The following is a 24811-nucleotide window of genomic DNA, read 5'->3' as shown; positions in this document are numbered from 1 at the left end:
ACACAGTACTCCAGGTGGGGTCTCACCAGGGCTGAGTAGAGGGGGAGGATCACCTCCCTTGACCTGCTAGCCACACTTCTCCTGATGCAGCCCAGGATCTGATTGGCTTTGCGGGCTGCAAGTGCACACTGAGAGCTCATGTTGAGCTTTTTGTCCACCAGCACCCCCAAGTCTCTCTCCTCAGGGCTATCCTCCAGCCAGTCACTGCCCAGCCTGTATTTGTGCCTGGGATTGCCTCGACCCAGATGCAGGACCCTGCACTTGCTCTTATTGAACTTCATGAGGTTGGCCTGTGCCCACCTCTCCAGCCTGTCAAGGTCCCTCTGGATGGCCTCCCTTCCCTCCAGCATGTCTGCTGCACCACACAGCTTGGTGTCATCAGCAAACTTGCTGAGGGTGCACTCAATGCCACTGTCCATGTCCCCCACAAAGATGTTGAATAAGACAGGTCCCAGGACTGATCCCTGAGGGACTCCACTTGTCACTGGCCTCCACTGGGACATGGATGGAATGTGGGACAGTGTCTCAGCACCCTCAACTTGAATAACATCTTCCTTCTCTCTAGTCTAAACCTCCCTCTTTTAGCTTAAAGAGGAAGCCATCACCTCTTGTACACCAACTAAAATCACCTCCTGCTCTACTGACTCAGGGGAGCCAACTTGAGCTGTGAAGTGAAAACTCAAAAAGAAAATAAAGAAGGAAATAAATATTAATAGTAACAACAACAATAAAGAAACACAAATAGTCATCATCCTGCCATTGAACCTCAGCTCATCTTATAGCTTGGAAGCCAAGAGACAAAGCCACCAGGAAAGGATATAGCCTGGTTCCTCAGGTCGGATGCTGTATCCCTCCTCATCAAGTTCAGGTGAATTCTGAAGAGGACACACACACAAAAAAAATCCCAAAAGTATTATGAATGCTGATTTTAGTCCTGAAAAAAACAGAGCAGCTCTTTCCCTCTGTGGGAAGTGATGTCCAACAAAACCCCATGGAGCACAAGCCCACTGGTAAGCTTGGAGCTGGATAGAACCACTGGGTTCCACCAGCAGGGGCTGAGCACCCAGCCTCATTACAATGGTTTGGGTTGGAAGGGACCTTAAAGATCATCTAATTCCAACTCCCCTGCCATGGGCAGGGACACCTCCCACTAGATCAGGCTGCTCAAGGCCTCATCCAACCTGGCTTTGAACACCTCCAGGGAGGGGGCATCCACAGCCTCCCTGGGCAGCCTGTTTTTGCAGTGCTCAGGTTTTGTAGAAGATGGTTTGCAATGCTTGGTTGGAATCAACAGTTGGGGCAATGTCCTGTGTGCCTGGGCACTGCTCTCCTCACCTTGAAGACATCAGAGCCACTTTTTTCTGTTAATATAGAATCACAGAATGCATTGGGTTGGAAGGGACCTTCAAAGTTCATCTTGTCCAAACCCCCTGCCGTGAGCAAGGCCATCTCCAGCTGGATCAAGGTTGCTCAGGGCCCTGTTAAGTTTGACTTTGAATATCTCCAGGGACATTGCAGATATAAAATACATATCTGGACACTACTAGCACCTGGACACCACCCAAAACAGACACCCAGAAAGCCAAAATGGTGACATGGGAGCACAACCCAGGTCCCCATCATGAGCTTCAGGGGTGCTAGGTGAAGAGAACGACTCACAGGACACTTACATATCTGTCCCAGTCAATCTCTGCATAAAATCCATTTGGAGCTCCATTTGTTTTCTTCTGCAACACATTGGAAAAGAAAATGTCCACATTTGAAATGAAGGAAGCAAGGACATATTGTATCATAGACCTAACTGGGATGCTACTTGGAATGGCTGGAGCTGCAGGCACTCCAGAGAGCTGCTCTGCACCTCCACAGCAGCCATACCCAACAGCATTCCCCATTTCTGGAACCACCAGAACACAAAAAGAGGTTTTGGTGGGTTTTTTTTTAACATTCATTAGCTGAACATACAACATTTCTGAAAGGAAGAGGAACCAAACAGCCATTTCTCCATGTGCTGGGATGTTCCAACCCATGAGGAGATGCCCACTGAGTACAGACAGCATCACTGTTTGTCAGGAGATCAACACCTTCCCCAGAACATGTTGAAAGAAGGACTGAGCCTTGGTTATCCAGCAACCAAACCACCTGCAGAGCAAGCTGAGGGTTATGGCTTCAGCCTGCGGTGAAGTTGGGTTGCAGCAGTGAGAGGTGACCCAGCTGAGATATGGTTAGTGCACGTCACAACACACACTGACGACACACACAGGTTATTGCTGCTTTGCATCAAGGGGGGGGTTGCTTTGGAAGGAGGTTTTGGGCACCCAACACCTGCAGAATCCTTTGATGGTCTGCTCTGGGCATCCAAAACCCACCTAAAGCTCTTGGTGACCACCGTGGCCAGCAATCAATGCTGCCAGGGGACTGAAGTCAGGTTGGGTTCTCCATTTCGGGCACCTACATTAAATAACCCAGTTCCCTTTTGCTGCCAGAGGTAGCACCAACCACCCCAGCATGCTACCAGGGATCTAATGCATCATCCTGGGGTTGGATGAGGCCACCAGTATTCTCCCTGTTTCACCCCATGGTCCACATGACACTGCCCAAGAAGAGCCCCATTAGAGGTATGAGAGTGAAGAATCAGATTCCAGATGACGTTATACAGAATTTCTGCTTTTCACAGAATCACAGAATTCATTGGGTTGGAAGGGACCCTCAAAGGTCACCTCATCCAACCCCCCTACAGCGAGAAGGGACATCTCCAACTAGATCAGGCTGTTCAGAGCCCCATCAAGCTTTACTCTGAATGTCTACAGGGATGGGGGCTCAACCTCAATCCATTAATTTTTAGCCCCATTTCTATCCAACCTACCCAAAAAAAGGTGTTTTCCAATCTGTTCATCTTTAACCCCATTTCCATTGAACCTGCCTGAACCTGGCTGATGTTCTCCTGCTTCTGAAAGCCAGGCTGGAGGACGACTCACTGGTTTTGACCAACCCTTAGCTAGAAGGTTTTCCTTACCGCATTTTTTTTTCCTCCTTCACGCACACTCTCAGGTTTGCTATTGCAAGGTGGCTCATTGGGTTGAGGGCTGGGAGGCTGGAAGGGATTGGGGGATTGGCAGAAAGAGGGTTAAAGTGTCAAGTGGGTGGGGTTTTAAACAAAGAAAAATAAGGAATTAGCAAACACAAGAAAACTGAAATTAACATGGCTCCATTAGGAGCAAGCACAGGGTTTATGGGGGGGGGGGGGGGGCGGTGTAACAGGGTGGGGGTCTATTCAGCAGTCAGAGGATTTGCCTCATAGCCCCACCAGGGGCTTCAAAGATAAGAATATCAAACATCTCCATTCTCCAATATGTTCCTCATCTTCAGCATATCCCACCCTGCCCCACCCCTAAATTGCATTTCTACATCATTATGGTTGGACTCGATGATCTTCAAGGTCTTTTCCAACCAAAATGAATCTATGACTCAGCTTGCTGGAGCACTGGAGACTTTTCTCTGCACCAAGCTTAGACAACAAGTCTAAGGAGCTCCCTTGAGGTCTTTGTGTCCATTCCTGGTAGGAAAAGGTTGCCCACATCACTTATAGCCATGGAGGGAACAGCTCCAGGCTGCTCCTTGGATTGGAGTTATTTATGACTGCTGAATAGAGCCATGGTTAAAGTACTACCTGAGCTGCAGACCCTGTTTTAATCCCAATTTCTTAAGACCAGAGTCAAGGATCTTGGGTCAGATGTGGAAAACCAAAAAGTGATTTCCTTACACAATTTAGCAGCCCATTTTTTGTAGGGCTTTGTAAGAGACCTCCACTACCACTCTCCCTGCCCAGCCTCATTAAGTCTCATTTTTTCATTTCAAGATGAGCTTCTGACATCTGATTTTGCTCAAGAAATAACAACCAGCACAGTCCCAGTCTGAACCCAACATGCTTATTGACAACATAGATACCAAACAGCTAAAGGAGACCATCTGAAGTCCAAAGTGGTCCATCTGCTACCTGGATTTAGCAGGGGCATCACTATCTAGCACCGTAAAGAAAAGCAGCAATAATTCAAGAGACAAGAAGCTCCTCATTTTCAGCTTAATACAGAAAACAAGAACAGCTCCTGGAAACAGCTGTTCTGGCAATTTCCCCTTCACTCATCACACCACAAATCTGACCCAAGCCAATTAGCAGGAGTGGAAATGAGGATGTGGAGAGCTGAGAGGGTTTAGCAGGACACCTGGTCCTTCTGCCCCCAGCACTCCTCAGATGTGTCCATCTCATCATTTATCTGGATGTTATGGACCCCCCAGAATCTCATTAATTTGAACATTTTTGTTTCCTCCTTGAAAGTTGTTTTCTATATTAAACAGAAAGGAAAAGATGGTTCACGAAGTGCTGATGGAGGGACAAGCATTCAAAGGGCTGCAAGAGGAGAGGGCCAAGGTTCATGCCATACTTACAATGCCGTCCCTGTCCGGCGAACCTCTGCAAGGAACAGAAAGCAAAGCATCCATGTTAGAGCCCAAACCACTCCTGAGTAACTTGTGGAAATGGTTTCCTTAAGGAATCTACATCAGCAATGGGCTTGATGATGTCAGATGTGAATTACCTGCCACATGTGAAACCCACAGAAGGGTTTCAAAACCATTCCTTCCTTTGGTTGGAAGAGACCTCCAAGATCATCTAGTCCAACTTGTGACCCAACACTGCAGGGTCACCACCACCACCATCAGATGATGTTTTATATTTATTAGTAAATAAAGTGTTCCTGAGGCTGATTGACCTCTTCCAGTTGACGAACATCACAGAATGCATCAGGATGGAAGGTCATCCTGTCCAATCCCCCTACAGTCAGCAGGGACATCTTCACCTAGAGCAGGTTGCTCATGGCACCATCAAGTTTGACCTTGAATGTCTCCAGGGATGAAGACATTAAGAAGAAGTCCTTTAATGTGAGGGTGGTGGAACAGTGAAGCAAGTTGCCCAGAGAGATGGTGGAGACCCCATCCCTGTAGACATTCAAGGTCAGGCTTGATGGGACTGAGCAACCTGCTCTGGTTGCATATGTCCCTGCTCACTGCAGCAGGATTGGACTACATGACCTTTAAAGCTTCCTTCCAACCCAAACCAGTCTGCACTTCTTCTGAACTGGGCTGGCTCCTCCTTGCACCCCTCCATGGCCAAAGCCCATCTTGTGGAGGACAATAAAATAAAATCACACAAAGTCATTTGGAGGTTTTTTTCCTTCTACCAGAAGGAGCCAATTTTCTCTTGAAGGGATTTGAAAACTGATGAGCCTCCTCAGGGATCCTAATCCCCAGCTACTTATGGGATTTGGACCTCAGTCACAGCCAACGGCGCAGCAGGCTCAGCAGCCACGTTTGAAGGTGCTCTGAGGATGCCAAGTTATTTACGGAAGGACAGATATGTTGAGGAACAACCAGTCATGCTCCTCCACTTCCCATTTTTGAGCACTGCCAAAAATTTGCCACCAGTTAACATCTGCTCATGCAGCACTGGTTTAACAGAGAACAATGGCCTCTTGGGGAACTTCCCCCTGTTCATAGGTGTCCACCTCTCATCTCATGTTTCATCTCATGGTGCAAAGACTTCCAACATTCTTTGAAAGCAGCAAAGATCTTCTTTGCTTCCATGCTCCCTTTATGCACAAGGAATGTCACCTCCTGAAAATCCAGCCAGAAGTGGCTGTGGTGACTCACAACTGGTGGAAGGAAGGGCTGGCAGGTCCTTCACCACTGCACTGCAGCTCCCGCAAATTCCATAGAACTGCAGACTGGTTGGTTTGAAAGGGACCTTTAAAAGTCATCTATTCCAACCTCCCTGCAGTCAGCAGGGACAGCTGCAGCTAGAGCAGGTTGCTCAGAGCCCCAGACAACCTGACCTGCAATGGTTCCAGGGATGGGACATCTATCACTTCTCTGGGCAACCTGGACCAGGCTCTCTCCACCCCCAGTGTCAAACATTTCTCCTTTAGCTCTAGTCTGAATCTTCCTCTTTTGAGTTCAAACCATCACCCTGCGTCCTGTCACAGCAGGCCCTGCTCAAAAGTCTGTCCCCAGCTTTCTGATGGGCCCCTTGAAGCACTGAAAGGCTACCAGAAAGCCTCCATGGAGCCTTCTATTTTCCAGGCTGAATAAACTCAATTCTCTCAGCCTGACCTCACAGCAGCGGGCTGCCACCCTCACATTACTATTGTGACCTCCTCTGAGAGGCCAGAACCCAGGCACCAGCTCAGAAGACCCCACTTTGTGGCACCCACCACCATCTCCTGGGACTACAGCAGCTCATCTGTGACAAGGTGTGACCAGAGGTCTATCTGAATCCATCAGCCCTCACCGCTTCAAGCTACACACTAGCTGCAGACAAGGGATTTGGAGAGCACTTAAAGCCACCCAAGGGCAGTGACCGTGCCATGACCCCATGACGTGCTAATCACTGCTGCTTGCTAATTGCAGCTTTTCCTCCACAGTGGCGTTTCTGTGAGCTTGTTACCACCACAAATGTCCCAGGATTCATTATCTCCAGGCACCATCAGCTTCTCCAGCCTCTGGGAAGAGCAGGTTGCTGTAAACCAGCATGGAAATCATGGTGCTGACTACAAGCAGGACCTAGACTTGGCTCCACTGATTTTCCATGAGCAGAAGAGGAGGATGCAAAGCAGCCTCTTTCCTACTCATCCTTCTGATAAATTAGATGAGAGTTGAGGAACTGAAACATTGGTCAGGCATTGGAACAGGCTGCCCAGGGAGGTGGTGAAGTCACCATTTCTGGAGGTGTTCAAATCCATGGCGCTCTGGGACATGGTTTAATGGCCACAATCATGTTGGGTTGATGGTTGGGCTTGATGATCTTAGAGGTCTTTTCTGAACAAAAGAATTCTGTGATTCAGGCTGGAGCTCCTGACTGACCTACAGCTTGCCCAGCTGCTGGAGCAATCCCCTCCCTGCCAACAGGACAATAGCTTGGTGCTGCATCTCTTTTGGGATGTACTCCATGTCTCTCCATGCTTTTGAGCCCTTTTGTAGCTAGTTCAGTTGGGCTCTGGGAATGTGGTCGGACCTGCAGTGCTTCACATGAAAAACCTCACCAACCACTTCTGAGATATCAAATAGCTCAGGAAAGCAAAGCCAAGCAAGACAAAATGGTAAAAAACCCAAAACAAACCCACAGTTTCTGTTGTGCCACCTGGATGAGGTGTGGGAGCAGGGCTTCCCACTGTCTTAACCCCACTCAATTTCCAGCTTGTGGATATCTACTCCAAAGTCACACTGGTGACAGCTGAGCATCCTCCCTGGCATGGGCTCAGCACCTCACCAGTAGTTCTTCACCTGTGCACTGCATCTCCTGGCAGATGTTCTCTCCTGGGGAGAGAACGCCCACCAGATGTGGGGAGAAAACACCCACCAGATGTTTTCCCAGGAAGCAAATGCATCTCTTGCAGCAGCCAAAGCAATCCCTTTCACCCTCACCACCCCAAGCCTTCACTGCAACAACAGGCTCATGCACTGGCATCTGTTTAAAACCAAATTTGCATCTCAAAAGATCTCAGCAGATGGGCAGATCAGTAGTTTGGGCAGAGATTAATCTGCTGGAAGTCCCAAAGGAGTAATTTTCTTCTGATCAACTGTGGCAGTAGCTTGTGAGCACAGAGAGAACCAGCTTGGGTTTCTCTGCAGAGCCACAAAGGAAACACCTCATTTGTTGGCCACTATGGGTAGGAAGGGAAACAACTTAAAATTACTACAAGGCTTGATCAGGGATGACAAAAACCTGTGATGGACCAACCTCCTTCCTGCCATGGCATGCTGGCATGACCTTCTCCCCAGTATCATAACAAAATCAGAGGTTGGAAGGGATCTTCTGTTCCAACCTTTCTTGGGAAGAGCATGGTCTAGACAAGATGGCCCAGCACCCTGTCCAGTGAATCTCAAAAGTGTCCAGCGCTGGAGGTTGCACCATGTCCCTGAGGAGATTTCAATGGCTGATTATCCTTGTTGATTGACCTTCACTGAACCCAGGTGGCATCTTTGCCCATTTTATCTCACCATCACCATCTTGTCTGAACTTGAGTCATCCACAAAATACTTCACATCTGAGGCCAAATCTTCAAGGTTTTGAAAGATTTGATGCCCACTTCTCAAGAACCAATCTCCTCTTTGCCCACAACAGGTTGATTTCCAACACTCTGAGCCTGCTGTGGTCTAAAGGCTGTTGCCAGCTCTGTTGTCTCACCTCTGGCAGCAGACAGCAGTTTTCTGGGACCAAGATTATGCATTGATGTGGTTCATGTCTCATTGAACACTAAGAATTTGATATCTCCCCCTTTGGATTTGGGTTAGCAGCAGACATGGTAGAACTGGGTTAATGGTTGGACTGGATGATCATAAAATGGCTCAGGTAGGAAGGGACCTCAGAGATCATCTACTCCAATCTCCCTGCCATGGGCAGGGACATCTCTCAACTAGACTTGGTTGACTAAAGCCTTATCCAATCTGGCCTTAAACACCTTCAGGGAGGAGGCATCCACAACCACTCTGGGCAACCTATTCCAGTGCCTCACCACCCTTTTAACTGAAGAACTTCCTCCCAAGATCCAGTCTAAACCTACTCTCCCTCAGCATAAAACCATTCCCCTTGTCCTGTCACTAGGCACCCCTATGAGAAGTCCCTCTCCAGCCTTCCCATAGGTTCTTTTCTGGTACTGGAAGGCAGCTCCAGGGACTCCTGGAGTCTTCTCTTCTCTAGGCTGAACAACCCCGGCACCCTCAGCATATCCTCACAGCAGAGGTGCTCCAGCCCTTGGATCATCTTCATGGCAGCCCAAGACATGGTTGCCTTCTGGTCTGCATGAGGGCACTGCTGGTTCATGGTGAGCTTCTCATCAGCCAACACCCCTGTGGTGGTTTAGGCTGGGTGCTGGCCCGGATGCCACTGCACAGACCACACCTGAGAGGTCCCAAGGGGTGGGCGCAGCCCAGGGGGTAGTCACAGGAAACCAGGTATTCCATTCCCATAATTCCTGCACCACTATAAAGTCCAGTGCAGGGTCTGGCACGTCCTCTTTTCCTTCCTCTCCAACACCCGGTAACTGGGGGAGATATCTCCTAGCCATGGGCCTGGCTAGGCCCAAGGCCACAGGGGGATGGGCAGTCTCAGATCTGGCCAACTGAGACTAGCCTAGCAGTGGGGGGGAGGGGGAGAAGGAGGAGCCCTGGGGGTCTTGGGTGCACCCTCAGGTGGGGATGGGATCTTTCTAGGTGTATTTTGGTCTCTCTCTTGTCACTATGCTTGTTTTTTTGTACACACTCACTGTTCTCTATTTAAACTTTCCATCACTGTTGCAATCTGAGTCGTTATTTCTGCGCATGGTGGGGAGGGGGTCTGCCCCAACCCATTACAACCCCCAGGTATTTTTCTTCAGGGCTCCTCTCAACCCACTTTGCACCCAGCCTAGATTTGTGCCTAGGATTGGCCCTACTCAGATGCAGGACCTTGCACTTTGACTTGTTGAGCCTCATACAGTTTGCACCAGCCCACTTCTCAATCACGTCAAGATCCTCCTGGATGTCATCCCTGCCCTTTTCCAAGCTAACAGTTCCATCACTTACGTGGAGTCAGTGTCCTTTTCTTTCTTGCGTATACCAAAGGCCTTCCTTGTACGTTTTTTCAATCCTGGAGAGAGAAAGAAATAAAATTAGAACACAATATTAATATTATATTTCACATCAACACTCCAAAAGGTTCTTCATGCCCTTGGTCAACTGTAATTCATCAATGACCTCACTTGGAGTCCCATGTCCAGCTCTGGGACCCCAAACACGACACATAAGCCTGCTGGAGTGGGTCCAAGGGAGGGCCTGCAAAGACAGGCTGGGAGAGTTGGGGTTGTACAGCTGGAGAAGACAAGGATCTGGAGAGATCTTAGAGTTGCATTTCAACATTTGAAGGAGGCCTACAGCAAGGCTGGGGAGGGACTGTTTAAAAGGGTCTGTGGTAATAGGACAAGGGGCAATGGTTTGAAACTGGAGCAAGGGAGTCTCAGGTTGGACATCAGCAGGAAGTTCTTCACAATGAGGGTGGTGAAACACGGCAGCAGGTTGCCCAAGGAGGTAGTTGAGGTTCCATCTCTGGAGACATTCAAGATCAGACTTGGTGTGACCCTGGCTAGCCTGATCTAGTTGGAGATGTCCAACACCCCCTGCAGTCAACAGGGACAAGACTACCTTTGAGGGTCCCTTCCAACCCAATCTGTGAGTAAGCTTCAAAAGAAAGACCCAAGCCCTAGAAAAGGCCAGCAGGCCTTTGCAGGTAGTGTGGATGTTTGCTCATGGCTTCTATTTGTTCACTTAGCACTTATTAGCTTGCTCTCAGCATGTGACAACATATTTCACAGTTAATGTTGCCAAGCTTATGCTCTTAATTACAGAGCTCATTGTGATGTTGGAGGTGGGTATCAACAAATGGTGGGAAAACCTCTCCTTAGTGTAAAAACAACCCAACCAAAGAGTTTTAACCATGAGGTCGGGTATTTTCTGCAATGATTCTTGGCCAGCACACTGCTTAAAATGATGTCTGGTAACAATGGTCATAGAATGGTTTGGGTTGCAAGGGACCTTAAAGATGATCTAATTCCAACCAAGGGATACCTTCCATAGAGCAGGTTGCTCAAGGCTCCATCCAACCTGGCCTTGAACACTTCCAGGGAGGGGGCATCCACAACCTCCCTGGGCAACCTGTTGCAGTGTCTCACCACCCTCAGTGCAAAGAATTTCTTCCTAATCTCCAGTCTGAATCTCCCCTCCTCCAGCTCAAAGCCATTCCTGCTCATCCTGTCACAAGATGCTGGAGCTGCCTGGGAAGTGGGATGCTCCAGGAGCCTTGGAAGCCATGGAATCTGTCAGGGCAGGGGCCACCATCACATGACTTCTAAAAAAAAAAAATATCAATGTAGGATAGCAAATCTATCCAAGTTTCTCCCCTTTGCAGCCTAAGAACTATCCAGGAGATGGGTTTTTAATGACCTGTGCGGCAAGCACACCGAGGAAAGGATTTGGAGCATTTCAAACCCCACATTTCCCCTTGACTGGACACTTTTCCTGCATATTAATTTTCTACCACCTAGCTCAGTTTCTGAGACCTGGCTGCAGCTGGAAGTTGTTGTCATGCTGGACACTCCCCATGCAATTGCTGCCAGGGGCACAAAATCAATTAATTTAGGTCAGGGTGTAATTTTAGAGATCTTGGTGGCCAAAGCAGCCAATATAAACTGTGGACCTTGACTCTAGAGCAGCTATTTCTGCCCTCTTTTCCTGGTCTGGAAGTTACCCAAACATGAAGCACTGTGGGTCAGGCACAGCTGCATGCAGGAACTACAGCAGATCCTTCATGAAATCAAAGTATTTTGTGGTGGAAGGAACCTGTACAGGTCCTCCAGCCCAACCTCCCTGCCGTCAGCAGGGACATTCCCAACTAGAGCAGGTTGCTCAGAGCCCCAAACAACCTGACCTGCAATGGTTCCAGGGATGGGGCATCTACCACATCTCTGGGCAACCTGGGCCAGGGTCTCACCACCCTCAGCATCAAACGTTTTGTCTAAAGCCAGCTTAGCTCACTTGGAATCAGCTCTGGAGATCCCAGGAACATGGGAGCACTCATCCTAGGAGCTGTGTGCTCCAGCATAGTCCATCCCATTGGTGTTTTGGGGGAGATTTGGCATCTTTGGTCTGCCTCATACTCTGGACATGCCCTTGAACTGAAATTATTTTCTCAGGAACATCCTCCTCTTCTTGACATCAACTAAAACATCCAACCCCTACCATGCTAGGATTGGGTGTTGCAAGGGACTTCTGGAGATCACCCAGTCCAAGCCCCCTGCTAAATCAGGGGAACCCACAACAGCTTGTCCAGCATCACAATGTCCAGGTGGCTTTGAAATTTCCCCAGAGAGTCCACAACCTCTCTGGGCAGCCTGTTCCAGGGCTCCAGCGCTCTAAGAACTCTCAACTTACTTTGTTTAATTAACTACCATTGGATTTAAATTATATTATCCAAATACAGAAGGGGCCTTCAGACTCTCAGCACCCTGTGGTTGAGTAGATTTTGTGAGCCAACACTATTAACAAGCCAGTTGGGTTAGGATCAAGAGAGGCTCCACCACGTCTCCTTGGTGCTGCTCATGGACCTTTCAGGTTGGACATTTTGCCTTGTGAAATGGGAAACAAAGGAACTGCTCTGGGGGGGTGGGGCGGGAATAAAAACCAATAAAAATCACACCAAGTGCACTTCTCTCCTCTTCCCAAAGCAGGCATCACACCATCAGGGGTGAAGGAGTCCCTTTTGGGATCCATACACCTCCAGCAGCCGAGAGTGATGCTGAACCCCATGAGCTCATCATGCAACCTCGTGTGGACAGCTTTGCTTTTACTATATTTCATCTTTCAGCTTCCCTACAACAGCTCTGAGACTCAAACAAGTTATTAATAACAGAAGAAGGTTTCCATTGACCTCACCTCCTCAGAATAACTTCCTCCTCCAAACTCAAAGCAGAACAAGGAAGGTTGAAAACCCCCAAAAGGAAGGGCTGTTTAGTCTGCTCTGAAGCAGCACCCAATTTGGGTGAATTCTGTAAGGAAGTCTTCTGCTGCTCAGTTATATAACAGCCCCACCATCTGCTTCAGATGGTCGTGACTGAGGGGAGAAAGAGATCTTTAGGAAAAGCAGAATGAAAAAAATAGAAGCCTCTTTTGGAGATGCAGGAGCAGGCCCCCTAACAAAGCCCACCACCCATGCCAGGTACTAGTTGTTGCCCTGATGGTGACAACACAGTGATTTCCCAGGATAGCTCTGCTTTTGGGTGGCTGCAGCCCAGAGGAGCTCATGTCTCTCTTGCCATGGTCAACCCCAGCCTGGAGAGCTGTTGAAAATATCCCATCTGATGGTGCAGGGACAGAGCTGAAGGTTGTGCATGGAAGAGGACTTCATGCTCTGGTCCTAAAATCTCACTTCAGCTGGTTTTAGGAGCTGAAGAACCATAAAACCTGTCCTGGTAAGAATCATCCTAATTAAAGATACCAATGAGACCTTGTCCACAGAGGGAATGCCACATGGAAGCACTATGGGTCCATCATAGGACAAGAGAGATGTAATGCTGGAAGAGAAGAGGTGATGTCAAGTGGGAAAGCAAGCAGAGAAGAGGCAGTGAGGCAGCAGAAAGATGGGCATGAAGGAAGCAAGTCAAGCAATATCCATGTGGAGCATCACGGGAGCAGGGAGGAGCTAAACCACCACTGGTGTGATGCTCTATAAAGCAGCACCCAACACGGAGATCAAAACCCACCTCTCCCTATCAAGACACATTGGGTACTGGATCCAAAACCATCTGTGGCAGGAAGGCCCCGAGAGCTGCATCAGCCTGTGATAGCAGTACTGGGTGACACCAGCATGAGGGACTGTATATGTCACCCAGAGACAGCCCACTCCTATCCCCACCCTGGGCCCAGCATCTCATGGCACACCTAGGCAAGACACCTAGCTTCTACTTGCCCCTCTAGACCTATCTCCTTGCAGGTCTCTGGCTGGGGCTAGACAGGGGTACAAGGATGAAGAAGGGACTGGAGCACTGCCGTATGAGGAAAGGCTGAGAGACCTGGGGCTGGTTAGTCTGGAGAGGAGAAAACACAGAGAGGCTTTAATAAATGTACATAAAATATCTGAGGGCTGGGTGTCAAGGAGGAAGGGACAGCCCCTGCTCACTTGTGCCCTCTGATAGGGCAGGGGGCAATGGATGTAAACTGCAGCACAGGAAGTTCCACCTCAACATGAGAAGGAACTTCTTCACTGCAAGGTTCACAGCAGGCTGCCCAAAGACATTGTGGAGCCTCCTTCACTGGAGACCTTCAAGCCTTGCCTGGATGCATTCCTGTACAACCTGTGCTAGATCCTGCTCTGTCAGGGCAAGGATCTCCAGAGTTCATTTCCAATCCCCAACATTCTGTGATCTGCATGCTGCTGAACCTGGGAAGGGTTTCCTAAAGCCCTGAGGCACCCCGCTTTGGTTCACAGGTCACACTGGGAATACATCTCCATTGACCCACACTAACTGCCCAGCAGTGCCAGAACCTTCAGCCATCAAAACCCCATAGCTGCAGGGCTACCAGAAGAGTCAGTCAAGGTCCACCATAAGTGGCAGTATGATAAAGATTAGGATGATGTCATACCTGGATCAGAGAAGGATTTAAACCCCTGTGGGTGTAACCTCCTTAGCCCTCTCCCCATCCATTCACCCTGGAGACCTCCTACATTAGAAGAATCCTAATAAATCTCACGGAGGTCCCAGACCTCTGGAGTTGGAGTCAAACTCCTGTGCCAAGGCAGGTTCAGAGAAGGTCACACAGGAACACTTCCAGGTGGATTTTGAAGGTCTCCAGAGATGGGGATTCCACCAGCTCCCTGGGTAGTTCCAGGGTGCTCCAGCACCCTTAAAGAAGTTCCTTCTCATGTTTAGATGGAAGTTCTTATGTTCAAGTTTGTGCCTGAAATGCTAATCCACTTAAGTAGACAATATTAAGGGTCACAGAAGTCCTTATTTACATTCCTGAAGTGTTCTCCCTTTTGTCACATCCAAAACACAGGGCAGGACCCACCTCTACAGCCTGCCCAGCTCCATTTTAATCTCGCTTTAAAACTGCACAAAGCTCAAGCTTTATTGGTTTTGTAGCACCAAAGCCATTCCACCAGCAGCTATCATACTTCCTTGCTGCTGTCTGGAAGATCAACGGCTGATTTCATCCCATACAGTTAGTGCCCAGCTAAAGCACAGGTGGGTTGTCCCTGATGTCCATCCAGGAAAGGCCTCAGCAGAGGTTTAGTTTGTGCTCTTGGAAGGAGTACAGTAGCACCAGTAAGGGACCCCACCACGTGCATGAGCCGGAGAAGACAGCAGCACCAAATACCATACTCATGCATCCTGCTCAAGCACCAGTGGGACTTCCCTCTTCTGGAAGAGAGATTAGACCAAAATGCCTGCAGCTGATACATTTGATGCCATCTCTGATGCCTTCTCAGCAGCTGTTCCTCAAAGAGCTTCATGCAATGACAGCCCAGAATTGTTTTGGTCCTGTTACCCACATGGCAACAGCCCCATAAACAGCCTTGCCCAGAGGCCAAACATGGGGAAAGCCACCAACCTCTCCAAGGCCAAACAACTTCACGTGCAGTCCTCACTAAGGTAAATGGCTTTGTGGGTCGCACCAGGTGATCCCCAGAGGACCCTTCCAACCCACATCATTCTATGACTCTTACTCAAAGGATCAGAGTAGCCACAAGCCCAGGCTGAGCCAACCACCGTGGGTTGGAGATCTTTCAAACACAAATGGCTCTAGATGAGTGGGACATTATTCACCTTTATTTACTATTAATCTCTTTTTTAACCTCTAATATTAAAAAAAAAAAAAAAACAAACAACCAAAACAAACCAAAAAACCCAAACAAACCACAACCACCACCACAAAAAATGGTATCTGAGAGAAAGGCATTAGTATTTTAGATAATCACAGAATGGGTTGGGTTGGAAGGGACCTTTAGAGGTTATCAACTCCAGCCTCCTTGCAGTCAGCAGGGTGTTCAGAGCCCCAGACAATGTGACCTGCGCTGGTTCCAGGGAGGGGACATCTCCCACCTCTCTAGGAATCCTGGGCCAGGCTCCCTCCACCCTTAGCGCCAAACATTTCTCCCTTTGCTCAAGTCTGAATCTCCCTCTTTTTGAGTTCAACCCATCACCCCTTGTCCTGTAGCAGCAGGCCCTGCTCAGAAGTCTGTCCCCAGCTTTCTCTCTGGCCCCTTAAAGCACTGAAAGGCCAGCAGGAGGTCTCCCTGGAGCCTTCTCTTCTCCAGGCTGAACAACCCCAACTCTCTCAGCCTGGCCTCACTGCAGGTGGCTTCCAGCCCTCCCAGCATTGCTGTCATTCCCTCTGGCTCTGGTCTAATAGGTCCTTTTATCTGCTGTGCTGAGGACTTCAGAACTGGCACTGCAGGGGGGCTCTCAGCAGAACACAGCGCAGGGGCAGAATCCTCTCCCTCTATCTGCTGCCCCTGCTGCTGGTGAGCAGACCAGGACACAGCACTCCAAGTTGTTCTCCTCAGCGCTGCTCTCCAGCCCTTCATCCTCCAGCCTGTTTACCAAGATTTCCCCAGCTTAGGTACAGAGCCATGTGTTTGCCCTTGTTGAACAACAGGAGGCTCAGTGTGTACCCAGCTCTCACTATTTCACAGAATTGTTTTGGTTGTAAAAGACCTGTTCAGATCATCCAGTCTGACCATTATCTAACTCCACCAGGGCTGGTGATAAAATTAATTTTATTTTTAATAATTACCAACATCATGTTTTTTACACCAAAGACTTCACATCTCCAGCAGGAAAATAACCTTGTTCTCCAACCCGGTATCCTGACCCTCCATCCCCAGGCCCAAATATCAATGTGGGGGGGTGGTCCCTGGAGGATGGAGGAGGATGGAGCTCATAAAAGCCACACACCTCTCAAAGAGAAAAGACATTAGTGAGAACATCTCTGCCTTAAATGCTGTTTTGTGATAACTACAGGGGAAAAAAGAAGATTGAAATTAGTTCTGCTCAGTCTGTACTTGAAGATAAGCATTATCTAGTGCCATGCCAAGGACTCAAGACCAAAGTACCTGCAGGGAGTGGAAGAAAAAGGAAGAATGGGTTGAAAGGGGGGGGGGGGGGAATAAGAATTAATCACCATTAGGTTTGGTTTTCCTTCTTTGGTTGTGGATTCTTTTGCACATTGCTTGGAGCTGGATTTGAGCAACCTGCTGTCCCCACCACACACACACACACCTGCACGTTCCTCCTGAATTTCTTCACTGGGTCCAAAGACCTGGAAGCTTCTCCTGTTTCATAGTCAAAGGACTTTGGGTTGCTTTACTAAAGCAATAACAGTCTTGTTTCTGCTCAGCAAGACGAAACCAAAGGCAAGACAAAACTATGGAATTCTCTGAGTCATATCCAGCAGCAAAAGCCAAACAGTATATTAAAGGAGAAGTAGTAGAGGTGGAACCACATCAATCCTCAAGATAAACAACCCAAACAGCAGTACCTCAAATACTCCCTGCAGGCCAGCAGAAGTTTCTTCTGCTTTGACACAGCAGCCCGCACCTACCATGGTGCCCATGAGACATTTCACACAAAAGAAGGCATTTTCAGTCCCTTGCACAACCTGAGGTTCTCAACCACATCCTCAGCAGCAGAAAATTCAAGTTTCAATAACCATGCTGCTTCACAGAGTCATTAAGGTTGGAAAAGACCTCGAAGATCATCAGGTCCAATACCCAGCCTAACACTACCATGGCCACTAAACCATGTCTACACATTTTTTGAACGCCACCAGGGGTGGTGAGGTCCATCACTACCCTGGGCAGCCTGTTACATGGCTTGACAGCCCTTTCAGTAAAGAAGGTGCTTCTACTGTCCAACCCAAACCTCCCCTGGTGCAGTTTGAGGCCATTTCCTCTTTCCCTATCAATTCTTCCTTGGGAGAAGAGACCAATCCCCACCTGGCTCCAGCCTCCTTTCAGGCATTTGAAGAGAGCCAGGTCTCCCCTTTTCTCCAGGCTGAACAACCCCAGTTCCCTCAGCTGCTCCCCACAAGACTCAGTCCATAAGATTCAGTCCATGATTTAATGGCCATGGTGATCTTAAGATCATCAAGTCCAAATAACAACCTAAGAGATATTTCCCAACTGAGACCATGCTATGATTCAATGTTAATTTTGGGTTTGCCTGGTTGATATGTAATTAAATTATTGTATCTTTAGCATGATGACCTGGCAGTGCTGGATTAATGGTTGGACTCAATGATCTCAAAGGTCTCTTCCAACCCAAGCAGTTCTGTGATTCTGTAACGTTTACAATGCTCTACCCAACCCAACCACTGCTTTGAAGCAGGTTACCAGCAGGGTTAATAATGCAGCAAGTCCTCCACACTGCCTCCGTGCAGTCATTAATATTTTAACTGTCTTCATTTACAAGTCTAATTACAGGCATAGCTACAGAGAAGAGAGGATGGATCATCAGCAAGCAGTGACAGCACCACTTGTGGCAGCAGCCCAAAGGGCTTGTTCATAGTGGGCAGCAGGTCAAGGGAGGGGATTCTGGCCCTCTGCTCCACAAGGTTCTGCACCTGGGTAGGGGTTTCAACACAGGCTGGGGGATGAAGGGCTGAAGAGCAGCCCTGCAAAGGACTTGGGGTGCTGGTGGGTGTAAGGCTGGAGATGAGCTGGCACCATGCACTGCCAGCCCAGAGCCAGTCCTGGTCCTCAGCAGTGTGGACAGCAGGTGGAGGGAGGGGATTCTGCCCCTCTTGCTCTGCTCCAGTGAGATGTCCCCTGCAGTGCTGGGGCCAGCCCTTTAGTCCTCATCACAGGCTTCCAGCCTCCTTTCAGGGAGCTGTAGAGAGCCAGGTGGTCTCTCCTCAGCCTCCTTTTCTCCAGGCTAAGCACCACCAGTTCCCTCAGCTGCTCCTCACCAGCCTTGTTCTCCAGAGCCTTCACCAGTTCTGTTGCCCTTCTCTGGACTGGCTCCATTTCTGGTGCTAGCCTTCCATCCCTTCTGCAAAGTGACTTAAATCATGCCTGTTGAGTCCTGGATGTTATCCAGAACCACAACTCCCAGGAAAAACACAATGAAGCTACTTCCACCAATTCAGCAAAAGCAACAAAGATACAACTCCCACACACATTTTGTAAGTTGATCTCCTCTTATATCTCTGAAACATGAAAAAAATCTTTAACTTTTTTCCAAAGAGGAATCTGCTCTGAGGCCACTTCAGTTTTGCTTCAAACCAACTAAATGCACCACACATTTACACTTGCATGAAGCTCTGGTGGAAGGGGAAAGGTGACAAGTCACAGAAACAGACCCTGGCCTTTAGATTGGAGATTAGGAAGACATTCCTTACAGTGAGGGTGGTGAGACACTGGAACAGGTTGCTCAGGAAGGTTGTGGTTGCCCCCTCCCTGGAAGTGTTCAAGGGCAGGCTGGATGAGGCCTTGAGCAATCTGTTCTAGTGGAAGGTGTCCCTGCCCATGGCAGGGGTTTGGAACTTGATCCTTAATGTCCCTTCCAGCACAAGACCCCACAGCTGATTAAAAAATACAGTCACATTTCCAATCACAGAATGCGTCAGGTTGGAAGGGACCCTCAAAGGTCATCTTGTCCCACCCCCCTGCAGTCAACAGGGATACCTCCAGCTAGATCAGGTCGCTCAGAGCCACACCAATTTTGAACTTGAATGTCTCCAGGGATGGGGTCTCAACCACTTCTCTGGACAACCTATTTCATTATTTCACTACCCTCTTTGTAAAGAACTTCTTCCTAATGTCCATCCTACATCCATCTTCAACCAGGAGGGTTAGTCTGAGCAGGTCAAGGTGAACTCTGCCTAAGGAGATTTTGAGTCAGCATCCAACACCTTGCTAAAAATACCCATCTGAGTCCAGAGACTAGACAGGAAGAAGAAACGAGAGAAAGTCCTGTGGCCAAGTGGACAGCTCTGGGTTTGCAGTTGCTGACATACATGTCCTGCCTGCCCCAGATCAGTGAACATCCATCCCTAAGTATCAACAGTAGTCTGTGCTTGCAGGATCTTCATATCTTTATCTTCCCCTTCACCTTTTCCACTTGGCAAACCATCCAAATAGTCATAACAGACCTTGAGATGAAACCTCTGCTCTTTGCACAATCTCAGCATGGTGAGGCAGCACACACCAGTACCAACAAGGGTCCTGCACCTGGACAGGTTGGGGAGTAATCTGCTGGGAAGCAACTCTGTGGAGAGGGTCCTGGGAGTGCTGGTGGACAAGAAGTTCACCATTAGCCAGCAACTGGCCCTTTGTGGCCAAGAAGGCAAACGATCTCCTGGGGTGCATGAAGAAGTGTGGTGAGCAGGTTAAGGCAGATTCTCCTCCCCTCAAGCAAGGCCACATCTGGAGTACTGGGTCCAGTTCAAGGGAGAGGAGGAAAAACCGGAAAGGGTCCAGTGGTGGCTGAAGGGCCTGGAGCATCTCTGTGAGGAAGAAAGGCTGAGAGACCTGGGGATGTTGAGCCTGGAGAAGAACAACCTGAGAGGGGATCTGATCAATGCTCAGCAAGAGCTAAAGGACCTGTGGGGACTGAGAGGATGGGGCCAGACTTTTCTCAGTGGTGGCCAGCACAGGACAAGAGGCAATGGTCACAAACCAGAACCCAGGACGTTCCATCTGAGCAGGAGGAGAAACTTGTCCAGTGTGAGGGTGCTGGAGTAAGCTGCGGCATTGCAATCCTGGGCAAGCTGCTGTGGGTCCCCCTGCTTTAAGAAGGGAGATTGGACTGGGTGATTTCCAACCACTACCACGCTGGGATTCCATGTAATTTGAAGACACTCAGAAATTAAACTGGTGTCTGGGCATTGCAGGCACAGCTGAGTTCAAATGACTTCTTAGTTATCTTTAAATGCAGCACCAGCATGTGGGACAAGTCCCCAAGCCATGGAAACACCAATCTCCCTATAGATAAAGGTCTCCCCATAGCAAGATCCAGTTGAAAACTCATCCTTGCTGCTGCTGGGTGCACTGGGAAGCCCCCAGAATTTTCACCTCATCACACAAATGCTCATTAGACCCAGTCCCATGTGGCTCAGAGCTAACCCCAACCCAGATCTTGGGAACCAGGCCAGCAGCTGAAGACTGTCCTTAAAATAAAGGGCAGGACCAGCAGGATCCATCCCAACACACAGGACATCAACTCCTTGTTCTCCTGCAATAGAGCTGAGCATTTAAGGACTACTGAACATCAGAAGAACACAAATTGTTGCTCATGGGTTGTTCACCAAGCAGCTGCAGGAATCACTTTCCCCAGAAATTAGGTTTTTAATATCAACTTTCAGAGATGCCCAGTGTGAAGCGACCAAGGGATGCAGGACACAAAGATCTCCACCAATATTGTCACTAAATTCAGTCTGGGGACAGTTGTGGCTTTCATTCTCGGCTGGCACAGGCACAACAACGCCAGATGCATTTCTAAAGGTTGCTGTGCTATTTAAGAACTTCTCCAGGATGGGCTCTCCCTCCCCCAAACGACACTCAGATGCCTATTTTTAGGAGGTTTTAGGGTTTTGGTGTGTGAGAGAAAGGAGAAGATGATGCTCCCACGTGCATGCTCCAGCACTAGGCAGCTGCAGGGCATTGTTGGTGGGGCAGCTCCCTGCAGACATTCATGGCAGACTCTCACACACTCTATCCCCCATGCTGAGGTTTCATAGACTGCACTGGGTGGGAAAGGACCTTTAAAGGTCATCCAGTCCAGCCTCCCTGCAGTCAGCAGAGACATCTGCAGCTAGAGCAGCTTGCTCAGAGCCCCAGACAACCTGACCTGCAATGGGTCCAGGGATAGGGCATCTCCCACCTCTCCAGGCAACCTGGGCCAGGGTCTCACCATGCCTAATGTCAAACATCTCTCCCTTCTCTCCAGTCTGAATCTCCCTCTTTTAGTTCAAACTATCACCCCTTGTCCTGTCACAACAGGCCCTGGCCAAACCTCTGTCCCCAGTTTTCTGATCAGTCCCTTGAAGCCATCAGGTCTCCCTGGAGCCTTTTCTTCTGCAGACTGAACAACCCCAAATCTCTCAGCCTGGTCTCACAGCAGAGGGCTGCCAGCACTGCTGTGACCTCCTCTGGCCCCACTCTAACAGGTTCCTGTCTCTGCTGTGCTGAGGACTCCAGAGAGCCTGGGCCTCAACAGAGCAGGATAACTCGTGCAGCATACATGACCTTGTTTTTAATGACTTAAAGTGCAGAAGATATAAAAGAGGCCTCTATCACCCAAATCCCTGAAAAATTCCAAGAAATCATCTTAAAAATTATCAACTCCTTTGGCATTTGGTAGAGCACCTTAAGAGGGACCAGAGGGTTCCCCAGACAAGTTCATCATCAGATGCATTTACCAACACCACAAGCTCCAAGCAAACCTCCACCAGCACCAAGGTGGCTACAGGACATTTTTTTTTCCCAGCAGCATCACATTTATTTCTTTCTCTGCTGACAGCAAAATACTTGGGGAAGGTTATTTTTAATCATGCAGCTCCCAGCAATAGTGAAGCTAAAAACCAGCCCCTCTAGAAGCAAGCACAGCTGGGTCAGCAGCCATCCACTGACCACCCCCCAGGCTTGCTCCCAGGAAGAAGGTTCAGGTCTTTTGATGGGGATTAGAAGACAAAAAGAATCTCTAAGATGATTTTCATGACACAAAAGACTTCTATAGATCCCTGGCAGTGTTGGGTTAATGGTTGGACTCTTAAAGGTCTTAAATGACTCTAAAATGATCTTAAAGGTCTTTACCAAGCTAAATGTGTCACAGAATGGTTTAGTTAATCAAAATATTGCTGGGAGTGTGTGAAATCCTCCAAGCTCCAGAACTAGTCATTGCAGCCAGGTGATGAGGGTATACTATGAAACTATCATCTCCACTTCCACCCTCTTCATATCAATCTACCTCAAACCTCTCTGCAACAGGGTTTATTCTATGAATAACTCCCAAACATAAAATCTACCCGCCAAAAAAACCCCAAACCAACCAAACAAAAAACCCTCATGATTTATGGAATAATAGAGCACAGGATCACAGAATTGCTTTGGTTGGGAAGGACCTTGAAGATCAATTCCAACCATTAGTGACCTGGCAGTGCTGGGCTACTGTCCCTCAGCACCACATCTACACAGCTTTGAAACCCCTCCAGAGATGGGGGCTCCACCACTACCTTGGGCAGCCTGTTCTAGGCCTTGACATCCTTTTAGGGGAAGAAACTGTTCCTCATGTCCAACCTAAAGCTCCCCTGGGGCAACTTGAGACTGTGTCCTCTCTTCCTGGCACTTATTCCTTGTGAGAAGAGACCAACCCCCATCTGGCTCCAACCTCCTTTCAGGCAGTTGTATAGAGTCAGAAGGTTTCCCCTCATTCTTTTCTCCAGGCTGAGCAACCCCAGTTTGCTCATCTGCTCCTCTTCTCCAGACCTTTCACCAGTTTTGTTGCCAGCCCTGGTACTTCACTGGGTTCAAGCCATGTTATCATGTAAGTGAGGATGTGGCAGGAACATTCCCCTTCCCACCACTGTGGTGAAAGCTCACTGGTGTGCAGGGGACATGGAGTCTGGAGGACAGGGTACAAGCTCTGTGCCTGCTCCCAAAAGGCAGGCCCCAAAACCCTCACCTCTGTCTCACAGAGGAGAACATGCACCCCAGGTGACCATGCCTACCCCAGCAGCTGCCTGGTGACCAACTATGGAATTTAAAACCACCTTTTGTTGTGGAGCCTCCTTCTGTGGAGAGATTCCAAACCTGCCTGGACATTGTGATCCTGGGCAACCTGCTGAGGGTGACCCTGCTTTTAGCAGGGGGCCTGGACTGGATGTTCTCCTGAGGTCCCTTCCAACCCCCACCATGCTGGGATTCTAAGAACCAAACCAAAATGAAAATTAAATACTTTTGTGAGGCAAGAAATCATTTTGTGAAGTGAAAAAAAACAGCAGCAGCTGCAACCACTGCATCCTTATTTATTTCTCTTTCAGTCACATAGATAAAGGAGGGAAAAAAAACCCAACAACACAACACCACCTTCAAAAGCCCCCAGGAGCATCAGCCTGCAACTGAACTTCTCTGAAGAACAAATAGCTGAGGCTCTTCAATAGCTGGCAAGGCAAACAGGACCACACTTTGTGCTACTCAGCAACCCACTCTGCTAACAAGCAAACAGCCCAGCAGCCTGGTGTTTGCCTTTCTCCTACTCTAGAACCTCAAATATACCATCTTCAGAAGCTTCCCCAGCACTTAGGGAATGAGAATTGCTACCCACAAGCATGGTTTTCCTCCTTTAACTGCTGAAGAGCCTGTGGTGGAAATTCAAGCAGAATAGACACCTGACTTAATCTGAACATTTTGGTCTAAAGAGTCTCTAAAATTTCAATGGAACCCTGGAACTGTTGAGGTTGGAAGAGACCTTAGAGATCATCGAACCCAGCTGCTCACCTAGGGCTCACAATCCCACCACTACTGCTTAGGCACTGCCACTAAACCATGTCCCTCAGCAACACATCCACAGGTTTTTTGAACACCTCCAGGGGTGGTGACTCCACCACCTCCCTGGACAGCCTGTTCCAATGCCAGAGTCAATGAATCATGCAGAAAGTTTCTGCCTTGGCAGAGAATCCCAAATTGCTGTGTTTGGCACCGCTTTGAGCTGCCCAAGGGCACATTTTAAAACTGGGGCTTCTTCCAAGGAGGTATTTTGCAGACCTGCACCACACATAGTTGGTGAGTTTTGCTATATTTCCTCTGCTTCATACCCAAACCCCAAACCTTGGTGGGCTTTTCCTTCAGCTGCTACAGTGCATCAATCATTTTAGGCCCAAAGTTTTGCTTCCTTGTTCATATTTTGGTTTAAATCCATGATTTCAGCCACCTCTTTAGCACCACCAGCTCCAATCCAAAATATTTCCCAAATTCCCAAGGTTTGGGTGGGGTCTTACTCTTGGTGATTGTTTGTTTTGAGCTAGAGCCATTTAACCCTTCCTTCAGTGTGGAGAAACTTGTTGCCTGTGGACTACAGGTGGAAAACCTCAAACCAGGTCAGTGGGAAGGGGTTAGAGTCCTGCAAGAATGTTTTGGGGTTTTTTGCCACTCCCATGACTAGAGGTTTCCACTGCATCATGCCCAGCTGAACAAATCCAGTTCACATCAATGGGGATGCTCTTCAGATCCAGT

General features: G+C 48.7%; 1 protein-coding gene across 12 annotated transcripts in view; it reads right to left on the bottom strand.

Annotated features, from left to right (window-relative positions):
• SGIP1 (SH3GL interacting endocytic adaptor 1) overlaps nucleotides 1-24811 on the bottom strand; it is an 85318-nt gene that overhangs the window by 48712 nt on the left and 11795 nt on the right. For 8 of the 12 annotated variants that reach the window (XM_068140851.1, XM_068140852.1, XM_068140850.1 and 5 more), the window contains 5 exons: nucleotides 9613-9676; nucleotides 4444-4468; nucleotides 3014-3091; nucleotides 1671-1727; nucleotides 821-875 (listed from right to left, as the gene is read on the bottom strand). In XM_068140851.1, coding sequence (XP_067996952.1) covers nucleotides 821-875; nucleotides 1671-1727; nucleotides 3014-3091; nucleotides 4444-4468; nucleotides 9613-9676 — 279 coding nt within the window. The remainder of the gene's footprint in view (nucleotides 1-820; nucleotides 876-1670; nucleotides 1728-3013; nucleotides 3092-4443; nucleotides 4469-9612; nucleotides 9677-24811) is intronic. The other 4 variants (XM_068140857.1, XM_068140858.1, XM_068140861.1 and 1 more) reach the window with 1 other exon arrangement.

This window comes from Melanerpes formicivorus, unplaced genomic scaffold (genome assembly GCF_026170545.1).
Source record: "Melanerpes formicivorus ecotype bairdi unplaced genomic scaffold, bMelFor1.0.p_v2 SCAF_7, whole genome shotgun sequence".
NCBI classification, from domain to species: domain Eukaryota; kingdom Metazoa; phylum Chordata; class Aves; order Piciformes; family Picidae; genus Melanerpes; species Melanerpes formicivorus.
This window is presented reverse-complemented; position numbering and strand designations above follow the sequence as displayed.